Below are 18,533 nucleotides of genomic sequence, written 5' to 3'. Positions count from 1 at the left end.
ACCGAGCCCGCGCTTCCCCCTTGGCCCCGCCCCCAATGGCCAACGCCCCATCTCCTCCACCTCCTTTCCTCCCCCCAGCACCTCCTGTGGAAGAAAGAAAAGTTACCACATCGCAGGATTAATAACATAAAACTCCTCTTTCCCCCCTTTTTACCCCCCTCTTCACCCCCCATACTCGCCCCGCCACTTTGTTTCAAACGTTCTTTTTTTAATAACCCGCTCATTCCAATTTTTCTTCCACGATAAAAGTCCACGCCTCATCCGCCGTCTCAAAGTAGTGGTGCCTCCCTTGATATGTGACCCACAGTCTTGCCGGTTGCAGCATTCCGAATTTTATCTTCTTTTTGTGAAGCACCGCCTTGGCCCGATTAAAGCTCGCCCTCCTTCTCGCCACCTCCGCACTCCAGTCTTGGTATACGCGGATCACCGCGTTCTCCCACTTACTGCTCCGAGTTTTCTTTGCCCATCTAAGGACCATCTCTCTATCCTTAAAACGGAGGAATCTCACCACTATGGCTCTAGGAATTTCTCCTGCTCTTGGTCCTCGCGCCATCACTCGGTATGCTCCCTCCACCTCCAGCGGACCCGCCGGGGCCTCCGCTCCCATTAACGAGTGCAGCATCGTGCTCACATATGCCCCGACGTCCGCTCCCTCCGCACCTTCAGGAAGACCAAGAATCCTTAGGTTGTTCCTCCTCGCGTTGTTCTCCAGCGCCTCCAGCCTTTCCACACATCGTTTATGGTGTGCCTCGTGCATCTCCGTCTTCACCACCAGGCCCTGTATGTCGTCCTCATTCTCGGCAGCCTTTGCCTTCACGACCCGAAGCTCCCGCTCCTGGGTCTTTTGCTCCTCCTTTCGCCCTTCGATCGCCTGTAATATCGGGGCCAACAGCTCCTTCTTCATTTCCTTTTTGAGTTCTTCCACGCAGCGTTTCAAAAACTCGTGTTGTTCAGGGCCCCATATTAAACTGCCACCTTCCGACGCCATCTTGGTTTTTGCTTGCCTTCCTTGCCGCTGCTCTAAAGGATCCATCGCATTCCGGCTACCTTCCTCTCCTTTTTTCATCCGTATCCAGGGGGGATTCCCTTCTGGTTCACCGCACAGTACTTTTAGCCGTTAAAATTGCCGTTGGGGCTCTTATTAAGAGCCCAAAAGTCCATTCCACCGGGAGCTGCCGAAACGTGCGACTCAGCTGGTCATCGCCGCACCCGGAAGCCATCCAGAAACATTTTTATTGGCCTGGACTACATAAAAGATGTAGTTAAATTTTGTCAATCATATCACACATGTCAAGTGATAGGGAAACCTCAAGCAGTGATAAAACCAGCACCCTTAATACCCATCCCAGCATTTGAGGAACCTTTTATAAGGGTCCTAATCGATTTGTGTAGGACCGCTTCCTAAAACAAAAAGTGGGAATCAATATCTTTTGACTATAATGGATGTGTCTACTAGGTTTCCAGAGGCCATTCCAGTACGCAATATTACAGCTAAAAGGATTGTGAGGAGTTACTTAAATTCTTTACTAGATATGGACTACCCACATAAATTCAATCGGATCAAGGAACGAATTTTACTTCAAAGTTATTCAAAGAAGTTATGGATAGCTTAGGAAGAAAACAATTTAAATCAACTGCGTACCATCCAGAATCGCAGGGAGCGTTAGAAAGGTGGCATCAGACATTAAAGACAATGTTGAGGGCGTATTCTCAAGATTATCCAGAGGATTGGGATAAAGGAATCCCATTCGTACTGTTTGCAATTAGGGATGCACCTAATGAGTCTACCAAATTTAGTCCTTTTGAACTAATTTTTGGTCAGGAGGTAAGACGACCATTTAAATTGATTAAGGAAAAATTGGTGGGTGAGAAATCGGAAATTACACTATTGGATTACATGTCAAATTTTAGGGAACGATTAAATAGAGCAGGTGAATTGGCTGGACAACATTTGAAAGTGGCACAAAATGTGATGAAATGGGTAGCGGACAAGAAATCCAAAGTTCGTAGTTTTGCCAATGGGGATAAAGTTTTAGTGTTGTTACCAGTGGTAGGGGAGCCTTTAAAAGCTAGGTTTTGTGGACCGTATCAGATTGAAAGGCAATTAAGTGAGGTGAATTATGTGGTAAAAACACCAGATGAAGGCAGACTCACTGAGTGTGTCACGTGAACATGCTTAAAAGGTACTTTGAAAGGGAAGGAGAGAAAAAGGAGGTTTTAATGATTCTATCTCAAAGTGACAAACCAAATCCAGATGACTGTGAATTTGACATACCTCAAATTAAATTGGAAAATGAGGATGTTCTTAAAAATTGGGATGAATTGTTAAGTTACCTTCCAGAGGAAAAACAAACTGACCCGGAAGAGTTATTGATATCACATGGGCAAGTTTGTAGAGATAAATTGGGAAGTACTAAAATGCATTACCTCACATTTGTCCAGATTAAATTCCATTTGCCATTTCTCTGCCCAAGTCTTCACCCTCATAGAATTTACAGTGCAGAAGGTGGCCATTCGACCCATCAAGTTTGCACTGGTCCTCAGAAAGAGCACCCTACTTAACCCCGTAACCCCATCTAACCTTTTTGTTTGGACACTAAGGGCAATTTAGCATGGCCAATCCACCTAACCTGCACATCCTTGGACTGTGGAAGGAAACGGGAGCACCCGGAGGAAGCCCATGCAGACACGGGTAGAACGTGCAGACTCCGCACAGACAATGTCCCAAGCCGGGAATAGAACCTGCAACCCTGGAGCTGTGAAGCAACAGCACTAACCACTGTACTGCCGTGCCACCTTGCACTATCTATGTCCTGCTGTATCCTCTGACAGGCCTCAACACTATCTGCCGCTCCACCAACCTTGTGGCATCCGCAAACTTAATAATCAGACCAGCTACATTATCCTATGAATTTTTATGATTCTAAGGTTAAAAGTCAATCGTCTTTGTGATGCATTTCTGCATTCTTTGTTTTAGTGTTATATATTTAGTATTTGTGGCTACCTTTTTATTTCTACCTAATCTAATAATCCTTCCTACAATTCATTTTAAAACAAAAAAGTGTGCTCACATGCAGTTTTTTTCCACATGACACAGCAGCACTGAGCACTCACCAGTTTTCCATCTCTTCTGACTCTTCAATGCATATGCGTCACATTCCTCCCTGCTTATTTCATATTGGTGAGCAAGGTTTTCTGCTGTAAGACCCATAGGAGTTTTAATGTGGAGGTCAGTCAGTCCTGCCCATAAGGTGTCTTCCATCTGTACAGAAATTTGTGTCATAACCATTAACAAAAAATAGTTTAATTTTTAAATTTAGAAAGCTTTCTGCAAGTTTACGGAGGTGGAGTTAAAACACTGTCAGTTTCATTTCCCGGTCATATAAATCCAGTGTCAGCAGCCAGAAAACACAGTACCTTTCCCCAACAATAATACCGTTATCATTGGTGGTCAAAATCTAATGCCCTACTTAACACCATCATGGGAGCACTTTAGATTCCATACAAGCATAGAAGATAGGAAGAGTCGGCCATTCAATATGATCATGGTTCATCCGCCACCTAAACACCACACTCGCACGTCCTCTCCGTACCCCTTGATGCTGAATTATTACAAATACTCCAGCAGAGAAGGCCCAACCCACTCAACAGGAAATAAATAGCACAGGCAACATCAAGAACAGAAACATGTTGCTATCACTGCAAATTTTCAGATAAAACGGACAGAATTCCTTACAATTCTACCTTACTTTTATTGAATGTTCTTACATATTTCACTCCCCTGCAGGAGGGAGCCGGTTTAGCTCAGTTGGCTGGACAGCTGCTTTGTCATGTAGAGCAAGGCTCCGCCTTCTCAACCTTGCCCCTCACCTGAGGTGTGGTCATCCTCAGGTTAAATCACCCCCAGTCAGCTCTCCCCCTCAAAAGGACCATAGGAGCATATGGTCATCTGGGACTATGGCGACTTTACCGTTACTCTGGAAGAAAGGCAGTTTCTTCTAGTCTCATGAATTTAAAAATGTAATCCTTAAGTTTTATGCCTGCGCTCAATTTGTCCTAGTCCTCCATAGCACTGCTCATCGATGCTGTAACATATTGCACCATGGTCATGGGTTAGTATGTTTCATGACTTCAGCCAGACTTGCGCTTTGCACCAGGAAATGTTTGAACAATTGATCATTTGTCTAGTCACCGTTAGTGTCCAAAGCATGGAAATGGTAACATAATGGTAATATGACTGGACTACTCATCCAGAAGTCTGGACTAATACTCCAGAGACAGGAGTTCAACTTCCAGCATGGCAACTGGGAGAATTATTCCAATAATTTGGAATTAAAGGCTCACCAATGCAATGATGATCATTGAAACTAACAGACTGTTATAAAACGCTAATTGGTTCACTAATGTCCTTCAGGGAAGGAAATCTGCCATCCTTACACCTAGGCTGGCTTACACGCAAGCACAGAATCAAATCAGTATGGATTGACCCTTAAGTTCCTTCTGATAGTGCTCGTGCATGAGTCGCAAAAAGGTGGTTTACAGGTGCAACAGGTGATTAAGAAGGCAAATGGAATGTTGTCCTTCATTGCTAGAGGGATGGAGTTTAAGAGTAGGGAGGTTCTTCTGCAATTGTATAAGGTGTTAGTGAGGCCACACCTGGAGTATTGTGTTCAGTTTTGGTCTCCTTACTTGAGAAAGGATGTACTGGCACTGGAGGGTGTGCAGAGGAGATTCACTAGGTTAATCCCAGAGCTGAAGGGGTTGGATTACGAGGAGAGGTTGAGTAGACTGGGACTGTACTCGTTGGAATTTAGAAGGATGAGGGGGGATCTTATAGAAACACATAAGATTATGAAGGGAATAGATAGGATAGATGCGGGCAGGTTGTTTCCACTGGCGGGTGAAAGCAGAACTAGGGGGCATAGCCTCAAAATAAGGGGAAGTAGATTTAGGACTGAGTTTCGGAGAAACTTCTTCACCCCAAGGGTTGTGAATCTATGGAATTCCTTGCCCAGTGAAGCAGTAGAGGCTCCTTCATTAAATGTTTTTAAGATAAAGATAGATATTTTTTTGAAGAATAAAGGGATTAAGGGTTATGGTGTGCGGGCCGGAAAGTGGAGCTGAGTCCACAAAAGATCAGCCATGATCTCATTGAATGGTGGAGCAGGCTCGAGGGGCCAGATGGCCTACTCCTGCTCCTAGTTCTTATGTTCTTATGATAGTTTAGCAAGCCACTCAATTGTAAAAATTAAAAAGTTGGCAATTCTGCATCGCCATCTCAGAGTTTGCAGAGAGACCCACCAGAGGTGGTGGCACAATGATAAACAGTCAGGAGGGGGTGGCCGTCGGAGTCTTCAACATTAACTGCAGAAACTAAGGGCAAGAAATTCTCCTGTTGATAACAAGTTGTCACCCTCCCTCAGCTGGTAAATCAGTACTCCTCCAAGTTGGAGCAGTGAGGGTTGCAAGGGCACAGAAAGGGTGGCATGGTAGCACCACTGCTGACCCATCTGGCTGAACCCTGAAGGATATATCTGCCAGGCGGCAGGTGGTGAAATAAACTATTTGACCTCGTCCTCACCAATCTACCTGTCACAGATAAATCTATCCATGATAGCATTGGTAGGAGCGGCCACCACAAAGTTCTTGTGAAGACAAGTGTGTGAGGTAATGCATTTTGGGAGGACTAACAAGGTAAGGGAATGTACAATAAATGGCAGTTCGCTAGGAAGTAGAGGATCTGGGAGACCGTGGTGTTCAGGTCCCTGAAGACGGCAGGACAGGTAGATAAGATGGTTAAGAAGGCGTATGGGATACTTGCCTTTATTAACCGAAGTACAGAATAGAAAAGCAGGGAGGTTATGATGGAGATGTATAAAGTGCTGGTTAGGCCGCAGCTGGAGTACTGTGTACAGTTCTGGTCGTCACACTAAAGGAAGGAAATGATTGCACTAGAGAGAGTGCAGAGAACATTCACCAGGATGTTGCCTGGGCTGGAGTGTTTCAGCTATCAAGAGAGACTGGATAGGCTGAGGTTGTTACCCTTAGACCAGAGAAAGCTGAGGGGGGACCTGATTGAGGTATATAAAATTCTGAGGGGCATAGACAGGGTGGTTAGGAAGGAACTTTTCCTCTTAGCAGAAGGGTCAAGAAGTTAGGATTGTAAGAGCAGATTTGATAAAGATATTCAAAATCATGAGAGGTCTAGACAGAGCAGATGTTTCCACTCATGCAAGGTATCAAGAACAAGAGGGCACAGATTTAAATAAAAGAAGCAATAGCTTGAGAAAAAACCTTCTCACACAACGGGCAGTTGAGGTCTGGAATGCTCTGTCCGAGAGAGAGGTAGAGGCAGGTTCAATTGAAGTATTTAATCGGGAATTAGACTGTAATTTGAATCGAAGGAATGTGCAGGGTTACAGGGTTATGGGAGGGGGGTGCGGAGAGAAAGGAGAATGGTACTAGGTCAGCTGCTCAAATGGCCTCCCACTGCACCGTAACAATTGTAATTCTTGGATGCAAAAGTAGAAGCTACAACAGAATTACATGTTAAACAGCAGAAGCAGCATGAAACAGCCAACAATCGATTCCACAACCAATGGATTAGATTAAAGCTCTGTAGTCCTGCCACATCAAGTCATGAATAGCGGTGAACAATTAAATTAACCAACCCTTACCCTTAATGTTCCTCAGTATAATGTTCCAGGCCTAAACATTTTCACCTTCTTCAATGACTTTCCCCTCACTATGTCATAAGTAGAGATGTTCGCTGATGATTGTATTGTGTTCAGCACCATTCACAATTCCTCAGACACTGAAGTATTCCGTGTCCACATGCAGCGAAATTTGGACAACATTCAGACTCAGGCAGCTATGTGGCAAGTAACAGTCATGCTACACAAATGCTGAGGAATAACCATTTCCAACAAGAGAGAATATAACCTTCTCCCCTGGACATTGAACGGTATTTCCATCTCACACCATGAACATCCTGGAGGTTACTGCTGACCAGAAATTTAACTGAACAAGCCATATAAATACTGTGGCCAGAAGAAGAGATTAGAGGCCGGGAATTGTGCAAGTAACTCGCCTTCTGACTTCCCAAAGTCTGTCCACCATCTACAATGCATAAGTCAGGAGTGTGATGGGATACTCTCCACTTGCCTGGGTGAGGGCAGCTCCAGCAACACTCGCAGTTCGACACCACCCAGGACAAAGCAGCCCACTGGTTCAGCACCTTGTCCATCGCCTTAAATATTCAGTTTCTCCATCACTGATACACAGTGGCAGCAGTGAGTACCATCTACAAGATGCACTGCAACAATTCACCAAGCATCCTTTCTACAGCACTTTCAAACCTGCGATCTTTATCACCTAGAAAGACAAGGGCAGCAGATGTATGGAAACACTACCACCTGTGTGTCCCACACAAAGGGCACGATTTAACAGGGGAAAAACAGGGTCCCATTTTGGGCGTATGCAGTATCAAACCCGCTATCAAATGGCGCTTTTTTTACTGGCCTCAGCAGGAAACGCATCACGGAGGCCACACTTACCTTCATTTCCTGAGTACAGGAAGAGATCGGGGCATCATTTTTGATTGCCACCCCGATCTCTCAACCCCCCACCACCGCCTCCGGACTCTCCCCGACACCCCAACTTACTTGTTGGGGGGCCCTCGATTCCCCCCCCCCCCCAAACCTCACTAGGGCAGTGTACCCCATGGTCTGATCCCTGGCACGGGCAACCTGCCACCCAGGAACCTTGGCACTGCCAGCCAGGAAGTATCACCCAGGGTGCCACTGCCAGGGTGCCCGGGTGGCTGTGCCAAGGTGCCCAGGTGGCAGCGGAAGTGCGAGGGTACCACCCTGTCCAGAGCCCGACCACCTGGAGATCTCGCAAGGCATCCCAAGCATTGCAAATCTCGCGCGAGGCCTCTCATGAGATTTTTTTGAAAATAAATTTACAGTACCTAATTTATTTTTCCAATTAAGGGGCAATTTAGGGTGGCCAATCCAACTACCCTGCACATCTTTGGGTTGTGGGGGCAAAACCCATGAAAACATGGGGAGAATGTGCAAACTCAAAAAATGACAGTGACTCAGGGCCGAGATCGAACCTGGGATCTCGGTGCCGTGAAGCAGCAGTGCTAACCACTGTGTCACATGCCGCCCTGGCCTCTCATGTAATCTAACGGCCTCGTCGCGTCCAGAGTCGGGCGCGACAAGGCCGAACGATCACGCCCAGTCACACACACCCCATTCCGACTTGGAACTTTATCATCGTTCCTTCACGGTCACAGAATCAAAATCCTGCAACTCCCTTCCTAACAGCACTGTGAGTGCACAGGCAACTCATGGACTGCAGTGCACCACCTTCTTAAGGACAATTAGAGTTGGGTAATAAATGCTTCCCTAGCCAATGACGCACTCATTTCCATGAATGACATTTTTTAAAGGACATTTTACCTTGATGTCATCCCCAAGCTTTGTGCCAAATCGTACATTTCGAACAGCATATGGAGCCTGACTCATGCTTTCTGATCCTCCACACAATACAATCTCAGATTCTCTAAGGCAGATTTCCTGCAACAAAGGGAATATTTTATATTAAAAACACACATAGCATTTCAAAATCTGAATGAATTTATCCATTCATTGATGATACTGCATGTTGATACATTCCCAAGAACTTAGCTCATTATACTTCTGGGACATGCATATTTCAAAACATATTTTAAAAATATACCCTTAAAAAGTATAATGTGTATTTATTTAAAAGGGCCAGTGTATTTGACTGGCATATGCTGGTCCAAAGTCCTATTTCCTATGACTCAAGGAAACACATACAAAAAATTGTGACAAAACACAACAGCGAGAATGGAGGTTAAAAAAACTACCCGTTTTAAATTAAAAGAAAATCTTAAAACTACATGCAGCAGTTCAAATGTCATTATTTCAGTTTCATTAATCTCTAAATGTTTTAATACTTTAATTATAGTGTTATGTCTAAATGGGGTCGAAGAAGAGGGATACACAAATCTGTGTAAACAGAGATTATAAAGCTACTTAAAGAATGTGAAGGACCAGGCTTCATGTTGAGGGACAGAAATGAAAAGCTAAAAAGTTATAGAGGTGCAATTTTTTTTTAAAAATCAGAATGATACCAGAACCAAGAAGACCAGGAAAGATTGAAGAGGGTCAGGCTATTTTATCTAGACTAAGGGTGCCCTGAAAGAGGTTGTGAAGATTATGAAAGATTTTGATAGGGTAGAAATAAAGAACAGGTTCCACTTGTGTGTAAGACCAGAACTGGGGGGCCATAAATATGAGATAGTCACTGCCAAAACCAACAGGGAATTCAGGAGAAATTTGCTTACACAGAAAGTAGTTAGAACATGGGACTACCACAAGGTGTAGTTCAGGCTGATAGCCTAGATGTATACAAGAGGGTGCTAGATAAACAAATGAGGGAGAAAGGATTAGGCAGAAAATGATGGGAGGAGGTTCGGGTGGAGCACAAGCACTTCTGTGGACCGATTGGGTTGAACAACCCAAATACAGCAGAGTACTGTGATGTTACACTTCCTGCTCTCTATGCTGCCAGTCTTTTACATCTGGCTATTAATGATTTATACAAAATAAAAACATAAAATACTAGAAATGCTCAGCAAGTTAGGCAGCACTTGTGGAGTGAGAAGCAAAGTTAACATTCCAGGTGTAATAACCTGCACAGGACACATGGGGCGGGGTCGATTGTTTTCCCCATGTGGCTCGAGGTGTATGAGCTCCTCCCGCTAACTTCGGGGCTGCTCACCATGTTGTATAAAACGTCAGCCAGTCGTCACGAACGGACCGACACAGAGAGAGGACCCGGTGGGGTATAACTGAGCCTCATGTAAATTATAAATAAACTTCTTCTTTTGTTTAATCATCGGATTCCCCTCACCTTTATTAAACCAGGCAGTTGACCTTTGATTAGAATTTTAAAAAGTTAGCGATGCAAAATGTTTCAAGCAAGTACAGAAACTGGGAAAGTGGAGGAGAGGGACAAAAGAACCAAAGGGAAGTCTATGATATAGTGGAAGACAGAAAAGATAAAATGTCAAAAAGGATGATGGTAGAAGATCTGGGGCTATTTCTCCGTTTTTGGGACTATGTCCCCACGCCATCGTAAAAACTGTGGCCTTTCACGCCAGAAAAACTGTCGTGAAAGGACCACATATTCAGAGCCCTGCAGGGAGCTAGCAGTGACCCGTCAGGAAGCTCGCAGATTTTGCTGCAGATAATGGCCCCCGCACTTCCGGGTCAGAGGTCGCGCGTGCGCACGCCGGCGGCCTGCAGCGGCCGCGCGTGCTCCGTCGACTCGGACCGCAGAACAGGTCCCTGTAAATAGACTCCCCGGTCGGCCACTCGCCCGACCAGGACCACTTGCCCAAAATTAGCCCGGTGCCGTAGAAGGCCCCCCTGCCCTCCGATCAGCCCGCCCCCGGCCAGGGCGGCCGAGGACTGAGCCCACAGCCGCCACGCTAGTATCCCGACCGGCAGGACCATGAGTGGTTCACGCCGTCGGGGCTTCTGCCGGTCAGGGGTGGAGAATGGCAGGGTGGGCCTCCAGCAATGGCCGCAGGTAGGGGATATGCGGCGCGGCATACTTCTCAAGGCCCGGAGAATCAGGGAACCAGCGTCGGTCCCGATTCCATGCGCGGAAATGGATTCTCCCCCCCGGCGCCAGCTACAATTTTGGCCGTCAGGGTGCAGAGAATTCACCCAAGGTGTCTTGTACTATTTTCAGTCAGCTCCTCAGCAACATAAATGGTTCACTGTTCACTCTGGGCATACTAGATGATTTATATAGTCACATTTTAGTTCATAGGGAGAATGGCCTGTTTTTGACTAGGGCATGATGAAAGGTATTGGACAAAAGTCCAACAGCAGATTATTATGGATTACCTCCAAGTATGGAAATATGCCTTTGATAGGCTGGCGAGAACACCTGGTTTGGAAAACACAAGGAATGTCTGTTTCAATTATTTTTTTTTCAGTGACAGCAAAATACAGTTGAACTTCTCAGAAACGATATGTTCCTAATCAGTTCTTCATGCTTGGAATATCAATCCCTATTGTTTATTTAAGTAGTCCAATTATGAAGCAATATGTGGAGGAAAGGTATAATGGTTGCAAAGAGAACTCTCTCCAACCTATGCTGACTTATTGCTCAACACCAGAGGAGTAGTGAACCACAGCCCCGTATCGAAGGAAGGATGTGCTGGCGTTGGAAAGGGTCCAGAGGAGGTCCACAAGAATGATCCCTGGAATGAAGAGCTTGTCATATGAGAAGGATTGAGGAGTCTGGGCCTATACGCATTGGAGTTTAAAAGGATGAGGGGGGATCTTATTGAAACTTACAGGATACTGCGAGGCCTGGATAGAGTTGACGTGGAGAGGATGTTTCCACTTGTAGGAAAAACTAGAAGCAGAGGACACCATCTCAGACTAAAGGGACGATCCTTTAAAACAGAGATGAGGAGGAATTGCTTCAGCCAGAGGGTGGTGAATCTGTGGAACCTTTTGCCGCAGAAGGTTGTGGAGGCCAAATCACCGAGTGTCTTTGAGACAGAGATAGATAGGTTCTTCATTAATAAGAGGATCAGGGGTTATGGGGAGAAGGCAGGAGAATGGGGATGAGAAAAATATCAGCCATGATTGAATGGTGGAGCAGACTCGATGGGCCGAGTGGCCTAACTGTGCTCCTTTGACATATGGTCCTTTTATGGTCTTACAGCATATATACATGTTTTCAAAGTTCCACATGAGATTCTGAATTAAGCATTTGATTTTGAGTTTATCTTTCAAAGCACAATATTTGAACATCTAGGACACCAGAAAATGACTGACAGATTGCAGTTTCTGGTTAGCTCCTCACATCACACTGAAGGCACAGAACTACGGAGGAAATTCTACAGCTGGACAACTGCTTCTCGAGAGTGCCATCTAGTGGCTGAGCTGGGGGTTCCATATTTGCCATGATTGATTGCAAAGAAACAAGCTGAACCTCCAATTACTCGAAGCATCATTCACTGGAGTACGGTATGTATCCATGCTGCTACCAAGATCTTCTGCTCACCATGCTACCAGTGAGGACTGTTGTTATCTACTATTTACCTGATAAGGCAGTCTCACTGGATGGGCGCGGTCCTCCGGAAAAATTTCCAACTGCTGTAGCGAGCTGGAATTGCCGCAAGTTTCCTGATGCTCGGCCCAGTGAGGCCGGCAACACTATTCCATGTTAAATTGGTCCACTCAGCGAGGCCTCACGGGCTTCTCGCCCCATATATCGGCTCGCCAGCTAATTCGCCGGGACCTCGCTCGCCAGCCCCCCGCTAACAAAGGTTGAGCAGAACTTAAGCTGCATCTGCTCAGCCAACCCCAGCCAGCTCGCAACAATAGCGCCGAGGAGACCGGCCCCAAGATTTGGGGACGCTGACCTGGGGAGGCTCCTGGATGCGGTGGAGGCCAGGAGGGATTCTTGTTCCCCCAAGGGTCCCGGAGGGTGAGCCACGAGGCAGCCAGTGCTGCCTGGGACGAGGTGGCGGCAGCAGTCAGCTCAGGCAGTATGACCAGGAGGACTGGTCTCCAGTGCCAGAAGGAGGTCAACGATCTACACCGGGCAGCATGAGTGAGTAGACACCAATGTCGAAACCCCCAACCCCACAAGGGAGCATCCCCCAGGTGACCCCCAACCCTTCCTCCATCCCCCCACCCCTTCAACCCTCCCTCCACCTCAACCCTCCCTTCACACCCCCCACCCCATCCCTCCACCCCCTCCCCCTTCAGAACTCCTTCCACCCATCCCTTCAACCCTCCCTTCACCCCCCACCCCCCGCACAACTGTGAACCACGCCATGTGGCTAGCAATGCCCTTTCTGTGTCCTCTCAGGAAAAGCTCTCCCATAATCGGTGGGATGGGGCCCAGACTGGCAGTGGAGTGCCGGACTGGAAAATCCTCACCTCCTTTGAGCGGGCCCTAGAGGTGACTGGTGTGGCCGAGGACAGGGCAGTCACCAACGCGGAGGCTGGGAGACACCGCAGAGATGAGGGACCACCAGGCTCCACCTGGAGGACCTGTCAAATGTTAGTAGCGATTGCCTTAATGACTGACCCATCCCTCCCACTGAACACATGTCCATTCTCCGGCAGGTCCAGCAGCCAACGGCACAGGCCCATCCCGGGCAGCCCCCTCTCCTGACTCCAGGGAGAACACCTCGGAGGAGTTCCGCACTAATGCACTGCGGATTAGTAATTGAGTAGAGGGGGACCAAACCATTTGTTGAGTTCACCGTCTCAGTTGCAGTAGTGCAAAGGTGGTGGCTAACCAAACAAAGGGCACTGCATTACTGGCAACTTTAGAAGAAAAATCAGAGGATTCTCACGGGAACGGACAGTGAGCTGTAGTGGTCACATTTTATACCATCAGGCCTTCCTCTCGAAGTCCCCAGCATCAGATACTAGTCTTCAGCCTATTTAATTCACTCCATGATATCAAGAAAGCTGAAGGCTATGCACACAGACGACGTTCTGGCAATACAACTGAAGACTTGTGCTCCAGAACTAGCCATGCCCCCTAGCCAAGTTGTTTCAGTACAGCTACAACACTGGCATCTGCCAAGGAATGTGGAAAATTGCCATGGCATGCCCTGTCCACAAAAAGCCAATGTGATTTACTCCACATGTTATCAAGATAAATGACTGAAGGCACTGCACATTACAAAAGGTTATAGGTGCTGACAACTGTCCAGCAATAGTACTGAAGACTTGTACACTCTAATTAGCCGTGCCCCTAGCCAAGCTATTCCAGTACATCTACAACACTGGTATCTACCCAGCAATGTGGAAGTTGCCCAGGTCTGTCTAGTACACAAAAAGCAGGACAAATCCAATCCAGCCAATTACCACGAGGGAAGGGATTCATTGATAGTACTATAAAGTGGAACTTCTCAGAAATAACCTGCTCACTGACGCTCAGTTTGGGTTCCACCAAGGCCACTCAGCTACTGACCTCATTACAGCCTTAATCCAAAAGAATTGAACCCAATAGGGGAGGTGAAAGTGACTGTTCTTGACATCATGGCATCATCTGATAGTGGGGCTGCAAGGAGCCCGAGCAAAACTGGAATCAATGGGAATCAGGGGGGAAACTCTTCATTTGTTTGATTCATACAAGATCCTAAGACGTAGAAACAGAAGTAGGCCATTCAATTTTTTTCCCCCATTCATTAGACGTGGGCGTCGCTGGCTGGGTCAGCATTTATTGCCCATCCCCAAGGGCATTTAAGAATCAACCACATTGCTATGGCTCATGTGTCACATGCAGGCCAGACCAGGAAAGGACAACAGATATAAAGGACATTAGTGAACCAGGTGGGTGACAACAATCGACAATGGTTTCACGGTCATCTAGACTTTTAATTCCAGACTTTTTAGTGAATTCAAATTTCTCTGGTTGGGATTTGAACCCAGATCCTTAGAGCATTGCCCTGGGTCTCTCTGGTTTGCTAGTCTAGTGACAAGTGACAATGCCACTATGCCACCGCCTCCCCTGACTGATCTAACGCAAAGGAAGATGGTTGGGGTTGTTGGTCAGCATTCGCAGTCCAAGGACATTGCTGTAGGAGTTCCTCAGGGGTAGTGTCCTAGGCCCAACAATCTTCCACTGCTTCATTTATGACCTTCCTTCCAATACAAGGACCAAAATGGAAATGGTCACTGATGATTGCACAATGTTAAGCACCATTCACGATTCCTCAAATACTGAAGCAGTCGGAGTCCATATGCAGCAAGACATGGACAATATTCAGACTTAGCTTCAGGTGGCAAGTAACATTCATGCCACACAAGTGTCAGGCAATAGCCAACAAGAGAAAATCTACCACCTCCCATGATATTCAATAGCATGACCATTGCTGAATCCTCCACTATAAACATTCTGAGGACTTATCACTGACCAGAAACTGAAGTGGACTCGTCATATAAATACTGTGGCTATAAGAGAATGCCAGAGACTGCGATTCTGCAACAAGTTAACTCACTTCTTGGTGCTCGATAGCCTGTTCATCATCTACAGGGCACCAGTCAGGGGTATGATGGGAAGCTTCCCACTAGCCTGGATGAGTGCAGCTCCAACACCCTCAAGAAGCTCGACACCATCCAGGACAAAACAGCTCACTTGATCGGCACCCTGTCCACCACCTTCAACATTCACACCCTCCACTACTGACACACAGTGGCAGCAGTGTGTACCATCTACAAGATGCACATCAGCAACTCACAAAACCTCCTTCAACAGTACCTTCCAAACCTGCAACCTCTTATTACCTAGGATGACACGAGCCAGATGTATGAGAACACCACCACCTCTAAGTTCCCCTCCCAGATACTCACCATCCTGACTTGGAATCATAGTCGCCATTACTTCAATATTGCTGGGTCAAAAATCAAATCTGGAACTCCTTTCCTGACAGCAGTTTGGATGTACCTACATCACAAACTGCAGCAAGTCAAGGTGGTGGCTCACCACCACCTTCTCAAGGACAATTAAGGCAAAAAATGCTGGCCTAGCCAGCAACGGCCAGATCCCCATGAAAAATAAATGAAGTAGTCAGGACAAGAAGTAATGGAAGAACAACACATTTTTTAAAAATTTATAGGATATGGGCGTCGTTGGTTAGGCCAGAATTTATTGCCCATCACAAGGTGGTGGTGAGCTGCCTTCTTGAACCGCTGCAGTCCTTGAGGTGTAGGTACACCCATGGTGCTGGAGGCGAACCTCCAGGTGGTGGAGTTCCCAGGTATCTGCTGCTCTTGTCCTTCTAGATGGTAGTGTCATGGGTTTGGAAGATCTTGTCTAAGGAACCTTGGTGAGTTCCTCCATTGCATCTTGTAGATGGTACACACGGTTTGTCGGTGGTGGAGGAATTGAATGTTTCTGGAAGGAGGAACAATCAAGCGGCTGCTTTGTCCTGGATGGTGTCGAGCTACTGGAGTGTTGTTGGGAGTTGCACTCATCCAGGCAAGTGGAGAGTATTCCATTACACTCCTGACTGGTGCCTTGTAGATGGTGAACAGGCTTTGTGGGGGTCAGGAGGTGAGTTACTCACCGTAGGATTCCTAGTCTTTGACCTGCCCTGGGAGCCACAGTATTAATGTGCCTAGTCCAGTTCAGTTTCTGGTCAATAGTAACCCCCAGGATGTTAATTGTGGGGGATTCAGCGATGGTAATGCCATTGAATGTTAAAGGGTGGTGGTTAGATCCTCCCTTGGAGGAGATGGTCATTGCCTGGCATTTGTGATGCACGAATGTAACTTGTCACTTGGCAACCCAAGACTACATATTGTCCAGGTCTTGCTGCATTTGGACATGGATGGCTCCAATATCTGAGGAGTTGTGAATGGTGTTGAACATTGGGCAGTCATCCACAAACATCCCCATTTCTGACCTTACATTGAAAGGGAGGACATTGATAAAGCAGCTGAAGATGATTGGGCCTAGGACCCTGAGGAACTCCTGCAGTGATGTCCTGGAGCTGAGATGATTGATCTCCAACCACCACAACCATCTTCTTTTGTGCCAGGTATGGCTCCAAACTGCAGAGAGTTTCCCCCCGATTCCCATTGACTCCAGTTTAGCTAGGGCTCCTTGATGCCATACTCGGTCAAATGCTGCCTTGATGTCAAGGGCAGTCACTCTCATCTCACCTTTGACATTCAGCTCTTTTGTCCATATTTGAACAAAGGCTGTTCTGAGGTCAGGAGCTGAGTGACCCTGGCGGAACCCAAACTGTGCATCCATGAGCAGGTTATTGCTGAGTAAGTACCGCTTGATAGCACTATTGATGACTCCTTCCACCACTTTGCTGCTGATGGGGAGTAGGCTAATGGGCAGCAATTGATTGGGTTGGCTTTGTCCTGTTTCTTGTGTACAGGATACGCCTGAGCAATTTTCCACATTGCCGAGTAGATGCCAGTATTGTAGCTGTACTGGAACAGCTTGGCTAGGGATGCAGCAAGTTCTGGAGCTCAAGTCTCCAGTACTACTGTTGGGATATTGTCAAGGCCCGTAGCCTTTGCAGTTTTCAGCCAATACGATTCCGACGTTTCTTGATATCACGTGGAGTGAATAGCATTGGCTGAACACTGACATCTGTGATGCTGGGGTCCTCCAGAGGAGACCGAGATGGATCATCCACTCTGCACTTCTGGCTGAAGACTGTTGCGAATGCCTCAGCCTTGTCTTTTGCATGTATGTGCTGGGCTCCTCCATCATTGAGGATAGGGCTATATGTGGAGCCTCCTCCTCCAGTGAGTTGTTTAATTGTCCACCACCATTCACGGCTGAATGTGGCAGGTCTACAGAGCTGAGATCTGATGCGTTTGTTGTGGAATCGCGTAGCTGTCTACTACTGCGGGCAGCACGACGGCGGAGTGGTTAGCACAGCTGCCTCACGGTGCCGAGGTCCCAGGTTCGATCCCGGCTCTGGGTCACTGTGTGTGTGTGGAGTTTGCACACTCTCCCCATGTTTGCATGGGTTTCGCCCCCACAGCCCAAAGATGTGCAGGGTAGGTGGATTGGCCACGCTAAATTGTCTATTAATTGGAAAAAAAATGAATTGGGTACTCTAAATTTATTTTTTTTAAAAGCTCTCTCTATTACTTGCTGTTTATGTTGTTTGGCACACAAGTAGTCCTGTGTTGTAGCTTTACCAGGTCGACACCTCATTTTTCGGTATGCCTGATGTTGTTCCTGGCATGCTGTCCTGCACTCTCATTGAACCAGAGTTGATCCCCTGGCTTGGTGGTAATGGTAGATATACATTTATAGATATACATATAGTCATATAGTGTAATAGTTTTGCAAAAGCTTCCAATAAAAAACATAGATCTAGTAATATTGTCACATGTAGCATATTGTGCTTAATCCACTATGCAGATTGTATTGCATTTGTTCAGTACCTGTGCTCCAGAGACGATTGATTGGAAACCAGATCCACAGAGTCTGTTCACAGTTAAAGCAGGTACTGGAATAGGAATTCCAATTTGCAATCCAACATGCCTTGCAATATAAGCAGCATCTGGAGAACTCTTTAAAAAAGAACAAAGGTATATTTATTTTACCCACTGTCAAACACCACTCCTTTAAACAAGATACTGGAAAGGTAGACTGTAAATCCAGTGGCGGCCATGGAGTGAGTAGTCGCATGTAGGGCAGCTCCGGCTCGAAGGTATTGATCGGAGCTCTTTTTACCTGAAATCGGTGGAATTTCGACAGGGAAGTGTAGCTGAAGGTGTGGAGAAGTTCCCCCGGGAGTGGCATGTCTGCTGGTTATCAGACCTGGCAGAAGGTTAAAGACCTGGCCAAGGAACTGGAGGAGACCTGTGGTACAGTAGCAATTGGGAAGATGGCAGAGGGGGAAGGGTTGTTGAAATTTGGAAAGCCCCAGGTGGAGTTCCGGCAGCAGCGAAGGGAGATACAGGAAG

General features: G+C 46.7%; 1 protein-coding gene across 1 annotated transcript in view; it reads right to left on the bottom strand.

The window, feature by feature from the left end:
* The window catches only part of acaa2 (acetyl-CoA acyltransferase 2), an 84,592-nt gene that overhangs the window by 44,557 nt on the left and 21,502 nt on the right, over nt 1-18,533 (bottom strand). Inside the window, exons 3-5 of the mRNA XM_072497426.1 lie at nt 18,009-18,137; nt 8,469-8,585; nt 3,115-3,262 (exon numbers count right to left, since the gene is read on the bottom strand). Coding sequence (XP_072353527.1) covers nt 3,115-3,262; nt 8,469-8,585; nt 18,009-18,137 — 394 coding nt within the window. The remainder of the gene's footprint in view (nt 1-3,114; nt 3,263-8,468; nt 8,586-18,008; nt 18,138-18,533) is intronic.

This window comes from Scyliorhinus torazame, chromosome 3, assembly GCF_047496885.1.
Source record: "Scyliorhinus torazame isolate Kashiwa2021f chromosome 3, sScyTor2.1, whole genome shotgun sequence".
In the NCBI taxonomy this organism is placed as follows: domain Eukaryota; kingdom Metazoa; phylum Chordata; class Chondrichthyes; order Carcharhiniformes; family Scyliorhinidae; genus Scyliorhinus; species Scyliorhinus torazame.
The sequence above is the reverse complement of the archived record's forward strand: the minus strand, read 5'-3'. Positions and strand labels throughout refer to the sequence as shown.